The 18557-nt window shown below is 44.7% G+C and overlaps 2 protein-coding genes across 2 annotated transcripts; one reads left to right on the forward strand and one right to left on the reverse strand.

Moving 5' to 3' along the window:
* Positions 1-2380: 2380 nt before the first annotated feature.
* SOCS2 (suppressor of cytokine signaling 2) lies at positions 2381-5891 on the reverse strand. Its single transcript, XM_063154897.1, has 2 exons — positions 5747-5891; positions 2381-4840 (listed from the first exon to the last, which is right to left on the reverse strand). Exons 1-2 carry the CDS (start codon positions 5889-5891, stop codon positions 4392-4394), a joined length of 594 nt encoding a protein of 197 aa, XP_063010967.1. The 3' UTR covers positions 2381-4391.
* Positions 5890-18067, forward strand: LOC134418017 (uncharacterized). Its single transcript, XM_063155867.1, has 4 exons — positions 5890-6385; positions 11100-11215; positions 15350-15442; positions 17320-18067. The coding sequence occupies exons 1-4, from the start codon at positions 5890-5892 to the stop codon at positions 17341-17343; spliced, it is 729 nt and encodes a 242-aa protein (XP_063011937.1). The 3' UTR covers positions 17344-18067.
* The last annotated feature ends 490 nt before the right edge of the window (positions 18068-18557 follow it).

Raw genomic sequence — 18557 nt, forward strand, 5'->3', positions numbered from 1 at the left:
AGTTTTTTTACTGTTATTGAGAATTAGCAATACAGTTTTTAAAACCCCTCAAGCCATTGTTTCCTCTAGCAGTAAATATAATACTTAAAATTATTTTAATGACTGCAAAGTTGGCAGGAATTTTATTTTATTTTAAATGACTCTTAGACATGATACCAATGTCTAAAGATAGCTCTTCCTATTTCCATTATGTGTTTTGGCTTAAGGAGAGCAAAGCCCTGATATCATTTGACTTACTTTCCACTAGTGTCTAAGATTATAGCCAAAGGAAAAATCAATAGGATTGTTATCAAGAATACAAGAAAAAACTATTGAAAAGAGCATATAAATAAATAAAGGTTTTTAAACAATCTTTAACAAGGTAATTTACCTGCAGGGACATTTTGCTAAAACATGAGAGTTGGCTAAGGTACAAAATCCACACAAGTACAGAACTCTGTCCTCCCTGTGCGATGTAGATTCTGTTTTCTCAAGGTGATGAGATTTAGTCTCATTATAGGAGTAAATTCCTCATTGTTGTAAGATATAAAAAAAACTCCTTTGCCCTCCATATTTTGGTGAACAATTTTTTCTTCTTGCTAATAATTTGATACTGTTTATCTAGAATGTGATTACATAAAATATAATTAGGACAATAATGACAAGATCAGATTAAAATAAGATTACTTCTAATGCAATGAGCACAGCTGCTTGGTTACATTCCCACTCTACCCATTAATCTTGTACTCAAACCGTTTTCTGTCTCAAGTGATACTGCCAGCAGGAAGATACCCACACAACTAAAATACTGCCCTAGTTCACATTCTGGTAGGTTTAGTGCTAAACTAAATACTATCACCAGTTCAATTTTCATCATTCATATTGCAATTGTGTTTATTTTGGTTGGTTTTTTTAAGCATCACCTTTTAGGATTGTAGGATTCTCAGATTTCATTTAAGTAAATTGAAGAGGTTTTCTAACATTCCAGGTATAAACTGGAAAACTCCAAGACTCAAAAAAGAAAAACCAAATCAGTACATGGGGTGAAAAAAGGCATAGGATTAAAGTCCTTTTCATGATTTGACTCATGGGCATTGAACCTGTGAAACTGGCTTTGCTGCACACTCTGTACTAGCAATTCAAGATGATATACATCAGTTAGAAGTAATTTTTGTAATCTGAAAGGCCCACAATTTAAAAGCTAGTGCTGCAAACAAGCTGCAACAACTATAGGGTAAAGAAAAAAAAATACACTGAAAAATTTTTTAAATGTTTGAACAACATGTCTGAAAATTTTATGTCTGAAAACTCACAAAGTCTTCATGCAAGATCTTTGTACTGCTGAAATCTAATCATGTTCTATCATCAGATTTTTTGTAGCAGAACAAGTCATTCCTCTGTGCTGCATTAGAAAGAAGCCAAGCTTTCTGCAAGCTAAACTGTGGTTTAGTTTTACTAGTGCAATGCATCACCCTAGGACTGGCATCCTAATGAGGACAAGAACTGTGCTTTCATACAAAGAGGACTAGTTCCCCCTCCAGTCTGTTTAAAATATTGTTCACAGCTTCGAGCACACACTAGAGTTACAGAGCCTACTTTTCCTCACGGGATCTGATGTAAATGATACAAAGTCTAGGTCGGTATGCTCGATGTTTGGTGACTTGATTCCACATCACAGTAACTTGATTAGTTACAAGAACGACCACCTTTCACTTTGCCAGCACTCCTTGTTCTCAGCCTGCCAATTGCCCTTGTGCTTTGGAGAACTGTTATTAAAAACCCAGCAAGCTTCCCTGCATCTGCCCCTTGTTGTTCCTCAGAGCTTGGCTCTGCTGTGGGCTACACTTGGCCTGTGACTGCTCACACCAACAAGCCACAAATCATTTCTTATACCTGCAGCATAGCAGTCTCATTGCACCCCAAAGCTCTTATCTTCTCAGTCTGCTTGTTCCAGCACTGGTATTCATGATGTGAAACCCCCAGGGATTTATTTTAAAGGTCCTCAGCAGAATGTGTTTACCATTGAGACCCCAAGTGTATCATCCTGGCTGAAAAGGCACAGAAGTAGAATGTTAACACAGCAGCAGATTAGAGGGTTTGTCACTGTGATGGAAGTTATTCCATACAGCAGTTCTCTCACCACAGGAGAGAGCTAGGCAAGAACTGTAAGAAAAGATTCATCAGAATGAAAAGTGTTCCCAGGAACACAGTTTTTTGACAGGCTCTGCTCACAGGAAAAGCTCCTCAGCCTGAGGGTGGCAGATCTTAGCAAGACTGATGACAAGAACCATGTAGTTATGACACATACCTAGAATACAAGAGCTCTTTGGGCATGGCAACCAAAAGGTGGCAACCATATAATGTGAAAGACTTCCAAATACATCTTGGCAAGACATGGAGAAAATTTTCACATAACAAAATATTTTTATTTGTTTTTCAGAAAAAACCTCTTCCTATTTCTATACTAAAGCTTGAGTTTAAAATGGGGACAGAAAATTTGAGCCATGGAAGAGGAGAAACCCACCTTTTCCATGGAAGGAACAAGAACATATCAAGTATATGTCATATCAAGGAACCATCCACTCTGCCTCATGTTCTTGGTGCCTTCTATTTCTCAATGGCTCTGCTACTCATTTCTGCCAGGATGTTACAGACAGACAGAACTGAGTGTGTAACACTGGGAGTTTAGATGCAACAAATAAGCTGGTCAGGGCCCCAGAGTTTATGAGAAAGGACAGAACATCTTGAAAGTACAACAAAGCAGTTAAGTCACAAGGAAAACAAGATTATTTTATGTTGTTTCTATTTCAGCCTGGGCAAAGCTAGATTACAGCAAGTCTTGACAACCCTCCTTGTTCAAGCACAGGTCTTGGCTTTAATCAACAAATAAGCTTGGGAAAGAATTAAAACTTTTAATTTGTTGACTAAAGGTGAGTCTATGTCCTTGTTTCTGTCTTACTGCTTTCCTATTTTTCTCATCCTGTGTGTTTCTTCTATTAAATACTTTACCTTTGGGCTGAAGAATGGATACTGAGAGGGTCTTAGTCCCTCTTTCTGTTTAGAAGACTACTGAAACAGAAAAAGCAATGTCCTGTGCTAATACCCAACTACAGGAATTCAGCAGGCAGCCTCTAAGCCATTAATCTGAATGTAATCCAGCTATACTTTTGAGCAGCACCACAAAGGCAAAGCAGGGTTATTCATCCTCACTGATACATGTGCATTTATCTGAGTATTAGCTGGGAAATTATATAAGTTCCTATATAAGAGCACTCTTTCCTGAATGGTAGAAATCCATACATAAAAAGATTGGGAGATTGTTGTGCACTTTGATTTACTTTATTGAGTAATCATCTGATAGCTACAATGGTGAATTGGAAGTTTAGAAATAAAATAAAATAAAACAAAATAAAATAAAATAAAATAAAATAAAATAAAATAAAATAAAATAAAATAAAATAAAATAACAAAAAGAAAATTAAAGGAAAAAAAAAAGAAGAAAAAGGAAAACCAACCCCTTTATAAAAAAAATCCACATCGTATTTCCCCATATTTTGGGAAACAGGCTGAAGAAAACATTCTACACTGTAGAAGACACACATAACTGCTGATACCCATGTTTTGACATTGGAACTGCAAGTCTGAAGTATATAGTTCTAAAGCCTCAGCCAAAAGAGGCTTAATAATAATAGCATGGATACATCACCGCTGTAAAGATGTTAACACATTAAGGATTCTGGGATACCAATCTGGTATAATCAGCAATATACTGGGTTCCTGTGAAAGATGTGGCATTTCTTCTTAAGGTCAGCTTTTAGAGAACTTTCAAAAACAATGTTCTAGACTGATTACTTACAGTACTCCTTTGCTTGCAGAAAAGCAGGAGAGTAGTTCAATAAAAACTGAATACATGATCATTTTTCTGACTGGATTTGATTAGTTGCATAACTTTAGCAAGATTATCACAGTGTGTGATCTAGTTAAGCTTTTAGGATTATATGAACACCAGCACCAAATTAATCTTAGAATCAGACAACTGAGATACTTGTAAACTCTCATATGTCTCTGACCACTTATGAAGTCTCTCCCGGTCCCACTGCTTCAGAAAGCATTTGATAGATAGTTAGTGCAGCATTTTATTGACAAAGCAACACAATCTGGATAGAGTCCTCGCTTCTCTCTCTTGCAAGAATAGCATGCCACCTTGTTGAACCCCCAAGGATGCAAAGTGGGATTATTTTACATAAAGTCTCCCTTTGTAGCATCTGAAATAAAAACCTTTCCCCTAGAACTGCCACTGTTTTGATAGTGAATTTCATGCTGAGTTGTACAACTGGTTACTCAGTTCTTTGGCTGATTTTAAGAATTGCATTCAAAAGTTACTCCGTGCTAGAGGCATTTAGAAAATATATTTATACCTGGTATTGATACTCTTTCAAGTACTCTTTTAGTCTTGTTGGTAATGGCAGCTCCCAGATCTGATTTGTGCTCTTGTTTATAGCTATTCTGCAGCGGTGTTGCAGAGATGGAGCAGATGTATAGAGGGGTTTGTTCAAGTAAAGATGAACTGTTCCATTTGAAGGTGTTTCAGTTCTATCCTTGCACATGAGAACATAGTACTCAATCAAATGCACAACGCTGTTGAACTGCTTAAGTCTAGATCTGACACAAGTGATAGAGTCCAGTCTAAACTTGCCATCTTGATATTCTATACGTAGATTGGTCGGTCCCGCTGACGTTTTTACTGATATAGTCAGTAGATACTCTGAGTGCGAACTATCCCTAACCAAAAAGGTCCCTTCGGGGGCATCCTGTAACCTTTCTTTGGCTTCAGCAACAGTCATGTTGCCCCAGTACCATCCTGTTAAAAGATGAGAAAAAGAAGGGATTTGTTTATTCCTGTTTGTTTGAAAAGCTGCTCTCCAGCTGATATACTTCTAGTCACCCATTTCTTTTGTTGCTTGAAAGCTAAAGTCCTGCAGGCACAGTAAATTTTTATTTGCTATTTAAATTCATTTGTTTTACAATGCATCTCGTTTTGACAGAGCTTTCCAGGTCACTTTTTATTTACGCATGTAGGCATAGACATGCACAAACGTTCCCGCAGCGTCCTGCGGGGCCGAGAGCGGAGCCGCCGACCCGGCGGGCCGCCCCTGAAGCGGCAGGGGCGCGTCCCGCGGCTCCCCGCTGCTCTGCCGCCGGGAGAGCAAGGCACGGGCTGGCAGCCCGCACAACGCCCGCTGTGGGGAACTCGGAGCAGGCTGCTGCTGAAATGAGCTTTCTCAAGCGATCGAAAGCTAAGGGATAAGAAAACAACTTCGGCGAGGTAGCTGCGGTCCTGACGCGGCTGCGATGAAGACAAAAAGCCCTTCCCTCCTCCCGCAAGCAAGCCCCGCGTCCTGCGGGGCCGGGCGAGCCGCCGCCGCGCCGCCGAGGGGAGCGCAGGTACGCGGGGCCGAGGGGATGCGGCAGCCCCGGCCGGCGGCAGCGCCCGGCCCTCGCCCGGCCGCAGATCCCGGGCTGCCGCTGGGGCGCGGCGCTGCCGGCGCTTTCGCTTCGGCCGCCGCAGTCCGCGTAGGGTCGGAGTCGTCGCCGCCCCTCTCCGCCGGGGAAACGCGACCTCGCAGCGCCGGGCGGCGATGGCCAGGCGTCGCGCCGCCGCCCGGTTCCCCTCGGCCCGGTGGGGATCCCCGCCGCGCCGCTCTGCCTTCCCCCGGACAGCGCCGCCGCCCCGGGCGCTTTCCCCTTCCCGGCCGCCCGGGCTTACCTGCCCGCCGCAGCTCCTCCATAGCCGCGGCCAGCTGCTCCGCCTCACGGCACTCCTCGGCAACGGGCGCCGCCGCCCCGGGGCGCCCCCAGCGCTCCCCGGAGCTCTCCGCGCTCTCCAGGGACTCGGCGGAGCGCAGGGTCATGGGCGGCGGCGGCGGGCGCGGCCCCGCTCGCCCGCAGGTCGGGGGCTGCCGGCAGGAGGGGGCTCCGCTTGGCCGCCGCGGGGCTCAGCGCCGCGCTGGGCGCATGGTCCCGGCCCCCGGCCCGGGCGCCGCCTGCGAGCGGAGAGAGAGCGTGGTTAGCGGCGAGCCCCGCGAGAGGCGCTCCCGACGCAGAGCGTGTTTCTGGCGATCCCGCTTCGGAACTTCCCAGCATCCAGAGGAGGGACGCGAGGCGAGAGATCACCTCCCGGCGGAGCGGGGGAGGGACATCTCCTCCCCCCGGCCGCCCAGCCCGTCCTCGGCTCCTCTCCGCCGGGGACTCGGCGGAGGCGGCGTCCCGAGACGGTGGTCTCGCTTTGTCGCAAAGGCGAACCCGCTGATGCCCCGCTCCCTCGGCCGGGGCAGGCGAGCCCGGCAGGCAGCTCTGGGACTTTTGCGGCGGGAGGAGGTCGTGGGGGAGAGCAGAGCGCGAAAAGGTATGGGAGAGGAGGGGTAACCAGCAGGGCAGCGGTCCCAGCCCCCGCGCTGCCCGGGTTCCACGCTGCGGTGCGTACGGACTCCTTCGAGTAAGGTCATCCGCGAAGTCGTACCTGTAGGAACGGGAACGGAAGCCCGGCGTGGGCCATGATCCCGGGATGGGAGACCTCCTCTCGGGCAGCGGAGTACCCGAGAAGCTGCGGAGCCAGTGCGCCGGCAGTGCCGGCTCCGGGGGCTCGCCGGCCGCTTGGGAACGGAAGGGGCAGCGCGGTGGAGGACGCGCTATAATTAGCGCGGAGCAGGAAATATGCTTTTCCCGCTCCATTAAATGCTGATATTAGGGAGGGAAAAAAAATCTTTCCTCTTGGCCGAAGCTAAGGCACAAAAAGAGCCTCTTCTCTCCTGGGGGAGCGCCACATCAGGGGCGACACAAAGCCGGGCAGTACCAGAGAGGGGGAGCCTAGCTGGCTTGGCTGGAGCGAAGGGACGGGGCTTGCGGGAAGACCGGGAGCCCCCCGCCGGTGCTTGCGAACCGGGCAGTGTCTGCTTGGGGTGCGCAGCACCCGCCAGGTGAGGGGGTTATGCTGAGGTGGTTCCTCCCCCAACAAGTTCCGCGGCGGAGCTCAGAAACTTTTCTAAATTAAACTCTAGTGACAACTGATAGGGTGTTCTGATGGGTTTCTATCCCAATAGATGTAGGCAGACTCGCGGGAACCCCTCGACAAAGCCCATCCCTCCTTCCCCCGCGCCGAGCTCCCGGCTCGGTGGCCGGGCGCAGGTGCGCCTGTCACGGGGAGAGGCTGCGGGCGCGGGGCCGACGGGCGCAGGTGGGAGCAGCCCTGCCAGCGGTGTCCGGGCGCGACCCCTTGTGAAAGAGGCTCCGGCAGCGCCGAGCCGCGAAGCGCCGCCGCCGCGGGAGCTCGGTGGGGACGGAAGGCTGGCGAGGCGGTGGCGGCTGCCTGCAGCCGGGCGTCCCCCGGCCGAGGCGAGGAGAGCCGGAGCAACCCGCCTCTGGCTGCGGGGAGCCTCCATCCCGGCGGTCGGCAGCGCCGTACCGGGAGCGGGGCGGCGGGCTGCCGGCTCTCCAAGCGACGCACGGCATCGTGCGGAGGGGGGCGACGACAAGGGGACTCACCCGGGCTCGGCGGGACGGGGCTGGGGCCGCCGCTGCCGCCGCCTGGAGGTGGGGCGGTCAGGTTGTTCTGGCTCCCGGCGGCGTCGGGGGGCCGAGGGGACACGGCGCCCGCCGCCGGGGAGAAGCGTCGAGGCTGTGCCGGGGCGGACAGAGGCTGCCGGAGGAAGATGGTGCTCCTGGGGAAACAACACCCTCCTCTCCCCCGCCTCTCCCCGGCGCGGGCGGTCTGCTCAACTTTGATTGCGAGGCGAGGGCATCCTGCCCCCGCCGCTCCCCCCTCCCGGGATGGTTACATACAAAGGCTGCTTTCCAGGAACTTTCCAGGAACCGCATCATGTGACAGGACCCGCTCCGGCGCCTCCGCCGCGATCGCGGCCAGCCGGGGCCGACGCACCGAGCCGCCGCCCCTGTCACACCAGGGCAGCGGCCGCCGAACGCTGCCCCGCGGCCCCCCCGCCTCCTCCCCCTGCGCCCGCGGAGCCGCGGGCGACGCGCAGGTCAGTGCCCGGGGCTGCGGGGGGACCGGGCCGGCGGGAGCGCGCGGGGCGCCCCGCGGGCGCGGCGGGACCCCGGAGGGAGCGGGGCGAGCGCGGCCGCCCGTGCCGGGGCCGGAGGGGCGAGGGGCGCCCGGCCCGCCCGGCGCCGGCAGCCGCGGGCACCTGAGCGCGGCGGCGGGGCCCGCCCGGGGGCCGGGAGCGCCCGGGGGCCGGTGCCAGGAGCTCCCTGCCAGGGACTCGCGGCGGCCGAAGCTCCCGGGACACCCCACCCTGGTCTCCACCCCCCTTCGCCCTCCGGCGCTAAATACCTCGTTGCTACAAACAGCCATTGCCCGCCGATGCGCGCGCCGATTTCCTCCCCCTCCCCCCCCCCTTTTTTTTTTTTTAATTATTATTCTTTTTTTTAAATAATCACGAAGCTGTTTTTCGGCGTAAAGATGGTTGATTGCGCCCTGGGTGCTGCTCGGTAACCAGCCACCTTTCGCCGCTGCCCCGGCGGCCCCGAGCCGACTTTAGAAAGAGACACACGCAGAGGGGAAAAGGGAAAAAAAAAAAAAAAAAAAAAAAAGGAGAGAAAAGAAAAGAGGGAAAACAAAGCAAAAGTAGCCGTAATAGTCTCACTCCAGCCCTTGGCTGCAGGTTAGGGCTCCCTGCAAATTGTACGGGGGTATCTGGGAGGGAGAATTGACGGCAGAAGGATTACGGGGTGTCTTTTTAAAGATTTCAGGAAAGAAGCCCAAACCTACAGCATAATAAAAGATAGTATCTTTAAAAATCGGGGCGGGAGGGGCGAGGGAGCCTTTGTTATCAGAGGGGAAATGAATATGTATGAGGCTGCCCTGTCTGGCTGAGGGAGCGGAGCAGCTCCCCTGCACAGAGAGAGCTCCCAGGCTGAGACGCTGCCTTGGGTCGCACTCCCCAGTACCGTCTGAAATGCAACGTTTCTTAAAAAATTTAAAAAAAAAAAAAAAAAAAAAGGACTGAGGAAGGATTACAAATCCTGAAGGATTTTGTAACAGTTATTGCTTATAATTCTTAAGCATCAGAGGATAAGAGAATTAATAGTTATCTTAAAAATTAAGTTCTGTATTTAGTGATTAAGTAAATTCATCTGAGAAAAAAAAAATCTACTTTGTTAAGTGAAATATTGGCCAGCATGATTTCATCTGTTTGTAATGCCTGGGTGCTTTTGAATTTAATTTATTCAGTTTATGAAAAAAAGGTGGTTTTAATCACTGGCAGCAGCACAGATTTAAAATGAGGTCTGAGGAACAAACACGGGCTTTCTTAAGCATTCTCAGAAATGGTTTAAAACAATTTAGGTCTTGAAGGTCATTCTTGTTCCTGTTTTTGTCTGTGAAGTTCAGATAGCCTCAGATCCAGCCTCCAGTGACAGTTGTGGAATTCCCACTAACTTTTTTCGTTGGATTGATATGTAGAGGGGAGAGAATGGGTTTGTGCCCCTAGAAATTTAGTTGACAGTTCAGCTACCTATGACATAAAATCTTGCAAAAAACCTCCATTACTTTTCAGAATGGCACTGACTTCACTATGTTCAGGAGAACAATAAGAAATTAATATGGATCTATTTTTATTGCTAAAATAATTCTGTATATGTAGGCACACAGCTTTTGCTCAAAAAGTATTTTGTTCTGATATCATAGTGTTCAAATTAAGGCTGTTTCTTTGAAGTTCATTAATGCATCTTGGAGAAAAGGAATACGTCTTGTCTAGATGCAAAGCTGCTTTTTTCCAGCTTTGCTGTAGTTCTCTTTCCCTGTGTTATTTTATTAATGGGATTTTTATGTGGATAGTATCTCAAGACTTCCTTTGCTTCTGCTGTTTATTCGTCACTTGAAGTCATAATAATTTGTTTCTAAAACCACAGCTGGCTGCTATAAAGGCAGAGGGAGGAAGACCACGATTTATGTGGTGAATGAGAAACAAGAACAGAAGAATGTAATAAATGTTTGTTACTTAAAACTTCAGATATTGTTATGAGAAAGGTAGCATAAATATTAAATAGGCAGTATATCAGCAGGATCTTTCCTAAACAGAGTTCTGTTAATTTTTTTTTTTTTCATGAGAACCTAATGTCTCTTAAAAATAGCACTAAATATCTGATAAACTTACAAGAGTAATGAAATTCCAACTTAAAAACTGCAAATGGATCTTTAAATGACAATCCTGGCACCTCACAGGAGTGCTCTGGTTTACAGTCACCTTTATTCTCTGGCTTGAGACATCTGAAAGTGCTATGGGCTCCGTGGGCTATGCTTGTATTTTACTGTTTCTTTCAACAATGTTACTTGCTCTTTTTCTGCTCTGTCTGCCTAAGTCTTCCATACAGTCACAAGAGAGAAAAGAAATAACTGTAAGGGTAAGAAAAAGTGACTAAATGAAATTACTTTTGGGACTACGGGCTGTACGTAGTGCATGAAACTACTTAAAGCTACTTTTTAGTTTTTTGGCACTGGGATATTTAATACAGGTTTGGTCTGCCTCAAGAGTTTTACTTTATAAAAATCAGAATGGAGTAGGAGAAAGATGTGAAATGAAGAAAGAGAAAAGAAGGAGCAGACTCAGAAAACTTAGTTTTCCAAAATAGGTTTTTTTAATCTGCCATGTAACAAACAGGAATTCTTCTAAACAGTCACTAATACAAAAACTATATACAAGTGAGGATTTAAAAAATTTTTGTGCAATTCAAACCAAATGCTTTATTTATTTTTAATCTGTTGTTTTGGGGTAGCAATTCTAGGAGAAATATTGCTGTACATATATAAATATGAATGCTTCTGAGCCAGTTTTAGAGGCATATCATCCAACTGGAGATGAAAGGCACAACTTTAGCAATCTCTATTTTTTTTCTGATACTACTATTCATGAATGTTGGTTCTGACTGTATATTATCCATATAGTAGATATTTTTAATCTAGTTTTGTATTAGTAATGAAAATATGAACATTAAGGGTTCTTGAAAATCACAAGCAGAATATATTGTTTGAGCTCAAATGCACTCAAATGCATATGCCTAAGACAGGGAAGGATGAGTAAATTTGTTTTTTATTTTTCCTTTAGGCAAAAATCCCTTTCATGACCAAGGAAGGAGGCAACAACATTCTTACAGCCCTGAGAAGTGCCTGTTACTAGAAATGATTTTCACTTTGTTCCTGAAAAGCACGCCAAGTTTACTGGTGAGCTCGTACACTGATTTATTTATATAATATGATGTGAGCAGAGGGGGGTAATGTGATTTTGACTCAGCTGATTTTGCTAAATTTGCTCTTATTCACTGAAAACATTTACTGATCTATTAAGATAGATTTACCTAGCTACCTGGAAGAATACAAGGGGCCTTCCCCTGCTCTCTTCATGCTTAACTTCCCAAAGATGCAGCACAGAATATCTGTTATCCATGCACACCATTTGGTCAGTTAAAATCCCCTTCAGTTAAAAGGACAGCTATTGCTTATCACATAGCTCTACTTACTGAACGTATTTTGACAACTGTTTACCTGAACTAGTCTAAACAACAATGTACAGCTGCCATGGTTTCCCTGTCCTGGGATTGCAGTCTGGTTCTTGAGCAGAGAAATGGGAATATTGAGGCTTTGGCTCCAGCAGATTGGAATGTGTTAATTGTAACTCCACAGCACGAGAAAGGTCTGCAATGTGAACTCTTTGAGGATTTCTCACTTAGCAGTTAGGAGAAAGGTTTGCTTATTTCACAAAGAGTTCCTAAAACATAATAAATAAAACATAGGGAAAACAAATATTTCAGTGTATGGGATCATCCTGCCCTTTCCAACTGCCTGAGGTACAGCATGTTTTGATGAAATAGATTAAGATTTATACCAAACAGTTTTACTCTTTACCAGCTGCCACCTTATTTCCTGCTATTTTTATCTATTCACATGTGAATGCTTTGCTTTTCTTATTATACATTTGGTAAAGGAGAATAATAAAAGAATTCAGTGAATAATTTCTATAAATCAGGGGTGCTCTAAAAGGAAAGCAGCACTTGTGATTTAAAAGCAAACATCAAAAGATGGCATCAAGGGAATAATACTTTGAAATAACATCTGGATTCTTTTCTTTCAGAGACAGTTGATAAAAAGAAGGATCATTCCCTTTGGTTCAGTGGATAGGTAGACAGATAATCACTGTCAAGCACAAAACTGACCATAAAAAGGTGGCATTCAAGTCCATCTCTCATCTCATCCTGTGCTATCTACTGTCTATAAGTAAAGGCCTAACCTGCATTGAGTAAAAGGTTACCTAGCCACTTGGGATCTTCAATGAAAAAAATTAAATGTAGTGCTTGCTTAGTTTCTCCAATTTACTATTTACAATTTAAGGTAAAACCAAATTAACATAAAAATACTTTCAAAAGGCATGTAAAGGAAAAGTAGAATGTGGTGACACAGGGTACTAAGTATAAAAAAACAAGGAGAATTTACACAGCAGTTTTTACTTTATGCTATGCTAGGCTTCCTTATAAATACCAGAATTCTGGTCTATCACTGTGTCATTTTGTGAATTATCAAGTTTCACTCTGACTAAAAGTAGCCAAATATTGGTGAAAGTTATTGGAGAATAAGTTGTAAATATACATGCTTTGGTAGCATTTTCTTCTCATTCATGCTTCCTTCCCACGAACAAGGTAGAAAAAAGGAAAGGACCAATTTTGGTACAGTCTTCAAACAACTACAAGGAGAATATTTGATATGGATTTTAATATTCAGATTATAGCATAAAATGCTGTGACTGTAATATTTATTTACCTTGGTTTTTTGACTGAGAAAGTGCATATAGGTATATATGTGCACTACACCTATGCATACACACGTTCAGAACCATGCTCCTTGAAGTTTTGGATTTTTGGAGAAACATACACTCTTGGGTTTAGTTTTTTTTTTAGAAAAATCCTAGAGATAGCACAGCTGAAAGCACTGTGAAATCTTGCATTCTTGTCCTAGATGCTGCCAGAAAAAACAAGCCTTTTATGCTTGAGGAGGCTTGAGATGTTTTTCTGCCAGTTGCAAGTCCTACGCCTCAAAGTAAAAGAGAGCAAGTAATGTCTGTGAAAAAAGGTTTCCTGACAGACAGCATGAAAGCAGCTCTCCTATGCTTTGCCAATCCATAAGTAATAAAGTTCCTTTGTTGGCAGAAAGTCAGTTTTGAAACTAATAAGGAAAACTAAAACAGGTGATGCAGTGCCTATCTCTAAAAGGGAGATTTTTGAGTGAAAAGTGAAGTAGAAACTGGGTTGTGTGTCTCTGAATAAATGGCCTCCCATCAGAAAACGATTAATTTTAAGTCACTGTTCTAGTTCTTATATTAAGGATAGTTTAATTCACCCAGACCTATTTGGCCTTGAGGATGAATTCCTACAATTAAGTGTTTATGATTGAAAGTGCTGCCATGGAGAGCAGACAGATGAATATCATTTTAAGAGTACTGTGAATCATTAAATGAGTTGTAGAACCTTTTTTTGGGCATGAGCCACTTCTAAATTTCAGGCTAAGGCTGTAATAGACTTCAGCATAAGGCCTGACGTGTTGCTGTACTTAGGAGTTTGAATAACAGGATAATCAACGTTTACTAATGTATTTATATAACCTTAAACTTCTTCCAGTTAATTGAAAATAGGTTGCCTGTTGTATGTGAATATGCTGCTGGGTTCAGATACATTTTTCAGATCAGTGCATTAAGTGTTAGTGTCAGGTAATGAACTTAACCTGCCTCTGACGTGTTGGCTTCTTTTGGCTCAAGATAGGTATGGCTGCTTTCCCTGCCTCAGTGTAGAGGCTGCATGTGGAATGTCATACAAACCTGGACAGATGACAAGAAAACAGTGCTAGCTGCCAACTACCCTCTCTCTGTTTGTCAGGATTAGTGCTTGCTTTTTGTCAGGATGGCTCCACGCCTCGTCCTGTATCTGACTGGCACTCTGGGAGGATGCAGCCTGATGAAATGCTGGCCAGGCAGGCTGTCAGTTTTAAGGCTCAGGAGAGGAAACAGACATAGGGCTACTCTTTCTGGTTTAGGAAAGCGCATTGGTCCACAGCTTGCCTTTTCTTGGCACAGCCTGTCCATTCCCAGAATTGCTTGCTCCCCCTGTAAGCAGTTTTTCCAGGTATGTGGAAATTAAAGCTCAAACAGTAGTAGATAAAATTGGACAGGCTGCTTGAAGCAGTATCTCCCCCTGTACTGTACCCAAAACCATCCTGTGGCTCTGACAGAGCTCTGCCTGCAGCAGGGAAGAGAAATTAACTCACGCATCTCCTCCTTAACAACTTCAGCTTTCAGACTGGTGTTTTAAGAACAATTCCAGTTTCAGTGTGGCTTCAAAACTGCCATCCATCAGGAGCAGCCTCGTGAGCTGTTTGGTCTTGAGATGGCAATTCTGTCCTGAGGTGGGGTGAACGGCTTGGGGGGAGAGTAATAACTCCTGCAGCCATCTGATTTTAATCCCTTACCATATGTGACTCGAAGTCCTTAGATGCCCTCTACTGCCATATACCAGAATTAACAGATGGCTCTGTGTAACCAAATTCAGATTTGCTTGTTATTCTCTCTGTTCTTATAAATGAACAGAGAAGGGGAAATAATACCCATAATTATTACAAAATATGCAAAGCATTTTATAAAGTGTGAGTTTGGGCTAGACATATTTTCTGACTTTCAGTGCCATTGCCCTACATTTCAAAATTTAACACTAATTTTAGTAGTCTCTTCAGAGCTCATTTCTCTGATAAATTATCCCTCTGTGAATAAATGTGATCTGGAAAGATGCCTGAGGCACAGCAGAATTTTTCCCCAGCATTTCATGCCACATGATGCCAGACAGAAGGAAGCTGCACAACCTGCTGCTGTAGATCAGCCTTTGTTCTGCGGAGGAAGGAAAGGATGCATTTAGCCATTGGACATATCTTTTGCATAACACAGAACAGCAGGTAAGAGTGAACCTAAAATGGAACAAGAATGAAATTTCTGTCCTACCTTTGCCTGTGTTATGAGAGGTTTTGTGTGCTGGCAGGCACAAAGCAATCCTAAGTCAAACAGGACTAATCTTGGAGAAGATCACTCCCCAGGCTCTTAAGAATGAAGTGCCTTTGCGGTGCATTGGCTTCAGCTGTGTTGGGTATGTCAACTCCTTTTCCTTCTATAAGGAAAAGCCAGCAAAACAATCCCACCTTTAACTCCCTGTCCCAGGCTGAAATTTGAAATGAGTGGGTTTGGGCCAAATTAGCAGCCATATTTTGTGTACATTTTTAAACAAGCCTCACCTTTCCTGAGGACAGTATTATTTCTTTCTGCTCTAGGTGTTTGCTGGTGATGTTACAAATAGAAGCAGGCCCAGCAGGAGGGAGCATGAGCTTTCCAGTGGAACCTGTGACAACAGGGACCTGCTCCAGGTAAATGGAGGACACACAGGAGAGCCTCTTCCAGGCCAGTAAAAAGCCTGAGTTCATGAAGGGTGCAAATTTCACACTGTGCTTTCTTTTCCCTCCAGCACAGTCCTCTACTTTCAGGCACGCTGGTCAAGAATATGCTGCTTACATTTTTCAGGAGCTTTTATAATTTTTTCAGAACATAATCTCAAACTAACATAAGCCCGTAGCAAAATCTTATTGTGAATGGGGGCTTTGTTTCTGAGAGACTCTTTTTGAAAATGCCAGGTTATCAGCTAGCCCTTGCATAACAGGCTGAAACAGGAATTTGTTCATATGGCTTTGTTACAGCATATTCCTTCCTTCAACCCGTATCTCCACTTTCTCCAAGAAATACATAGAGCTCTTCAAGTCCTCCTGGCAGGTGGGCTATGTAATGTTATGGTGGCAAACCTGGAAAGCTTTACCAATTCATACCATCCAACAATGTGGTTCATTGCATGTATTTTCATTAGCCCCATTTTCCCAGTTTCTTTAAGGGCATTTCAATCTTTCAGTGGCTTTTCTTCTTCCCCTATCCATCAGGGAGTGAAATCATATGTCCACAGAATGTAAATAACAGCTGTTTCTATTCAATTTGCATTTATATGCTTAGCACTTAAAAATAGCTTATTTCTAGAGGCTTTCATAATCTATTCAAAATTTCTTCTTAGTCAGAGGTACTAGCGAGATGTTAATGAAATCCCTTTGGACTGGCTGATCAAAAAGGCACAGCAACAACAATGAAATTCTTCAAATGACTGATCAGTTATGCTTCTGAGTTACTCTTCAGCAACTGACTGAAGTATATCTTTTAATCTCCTTGGGCATTTTAAGATCACTTCCTTGGGCTGCTCTAACAGGGCAAAATATGCCAGGTAAAAAGATGAATGGTTAAAAAATCTATGCTGAAATGGTAGTGTATTTCTAGAAAAATTAATTTATTATACAAGCTGAACAGGGAAAAAAACCAAACAAAAACAACACCTGGCAAGGTATTTAAAGGGAACAGCTCATTTGCCAGTGTCACAGATCTTTGAATAAACAAACCCCTTATGCCCGGTGAAAAACTGAAAAACAGCTTTTTGATTTTTATACTATTTTCTTTTGTTGACATTTCATGAACCCTAAAGAGGATACACATTTGTATTTATTAATGCCTAAATGAACATTTTAAGAATTACGTCCAATTACTGTGGGTTTTTTCCCTCCAGAAAACTTTGGAAGCCTTTCACCTCATTATTTTGCCAAGTGTCTCACCTTGAATCTTCAGATTTCTTTGATCCTCTGAAGACTGAAAATTACAGAACAATGACATTTAGTGACCTTCGGTATGGTTCGTTTACTCCAAGGTTGAATGTGTAAGAAGATGCTTACTCCTAAATGCAGATTTTGTTTGGTGTTACAGAAAAGCACTTTCTTCTCTGCATAATTGTTTATTCAGAAGAAAAATCCTTTTATTTTTACAGGAGCCTCAACAGGGGCATGTCTGAATGGGAGACTCTGGATTGGTGACTGAAACTGTTTAGAAAATACTAATTACATGTGTGAATTGCTGTGTGTATAAGCCTGTGCCAGACTTATTCAGACTTGGTACTGTGAACAATGGTAATTTAAGATAAGGTAATCTTTAAAAATGCTGTGGGTTCACACTACCTGATTTCAGAGAGCAAGCTTGTCTTTCTGCATTTAAAAAAAACGTCCCTGACGTCAAGAGGTAGGTAAGAGGAATATTCACACTAGCTGTGCTAGTTCCCTCCAGAGCAGACTCCTGTATTCACATCCCACAGTGCTCCTTGGACTCCTTCTGGTGCCCCTCTAGAGCCAACATGGAATTGTGATTTTTCTGTGTTGCCTTTCAGTCTGAAGTTTGTGCAATGGTGTGAAACTGTCCCTCAGCCTGTGAGAAGGGTGCTCCCCTGGCAGCAGAGGGAGGGTACGTGCTGCACCTCCTGGGATGCGGTAAGCTTTGAGGGCACAGCCAGCCTGGGTGGTTCAGAAGAGCACATCCTGTGAAGTCAGGCAGGATGAGACCTTGGCAATGGTGCTTGCTGCTGTCCCTGCAGCAGTGGGAAGCCATGGCTTTCAGGAGGGCTTCTGGAGCTGTGGGAGCAGCAGCAGCAGCGGCCTCAGCTTTGCTCCCCGACTGCCACATAACAACGTGCCCAGAGGGACCCTGAAGGGGTCCCTGCTGCCGGCGCCACCTCGGTGTGGGGAAGCCCAGGGCCCTGGTTTCACCTGCCAGAGTCACACAGGTACTTTCACTGCAGAATAAATGCAGCACTGCCAAAGAAACACTCGGCTTTTCCTGCATCATTTCCACAAAGTCGTGAGTTAGAATCTTGGTTGTATTGAAACAGAACTCACCCAGTTCTAACAATTCAAGCTTTAGTCCCTGGACTGGACAAGGCCTGCTAGGCACTGTGCAGGTACTAACCACTGCTGCTCTTCTCTTCACAGCCCATGGTGGCACCTTTCAGCCCTACCAGTCTTACTTCAAATCTTTCTCAAACAAATATGGCCATATAAAGCCAGTCAATTGTAACCCCATGCAGCCAAAACTAGAGCGTGTTTTTTTCAGTATTAAAATACAAATATATGTTCTAGAAAGGCAATTTCTCTGTCATTTTTCTGACCTCTGCTTATGAGGAATTTTCCATGAATTTTATTTGCTCTGTGCTTCTACTCTGGATAGGAAATCCTTTTTTCTTAATCTAGTTCTAAATTTTGTGGAACTCGCCACCACTCTGTTACTCCATCACTAATGCCAGGGTTTTACCTGTAGGAAAAATGGCATGGGGGAAAGGGAATTCTGTTAACACATGTTCTTGGAAAATAACAAATGAACCTATACTGAAGCCAGTCAATATTAAAAATTACATAATAAATTTTTAAAAGTATATGAAGCCTTATGTCACTTATAACAACCAAACAAATATTGTTACTTATAACAACCAAATAATTAAGGGTCAAGGAAATTTTTTTCCTAGCATTTGTTTATTATTCAATAAAAATCATCACTTTGTCTTAACTAAAGCAAATGAAGACCACTCCTGCAGCACAGCTCTGATGCAGTGTAACTCCTACAGACAGTGGCTTC

The sequence above is a fragment of the Melospiza melodia genome, chromosome 4 (assembly GCF_035770615.1).
Source record: "Melospiza melodia melodia isolate bMelMel2 chromosome 4, bMelMel2.pri, whole genome shotgun sequence".
NCBI lineage: Eukaryota > Metazoa > Chordata > Aves > Passeriformes > Passerellidae > Melospiza > Melospiza melodia.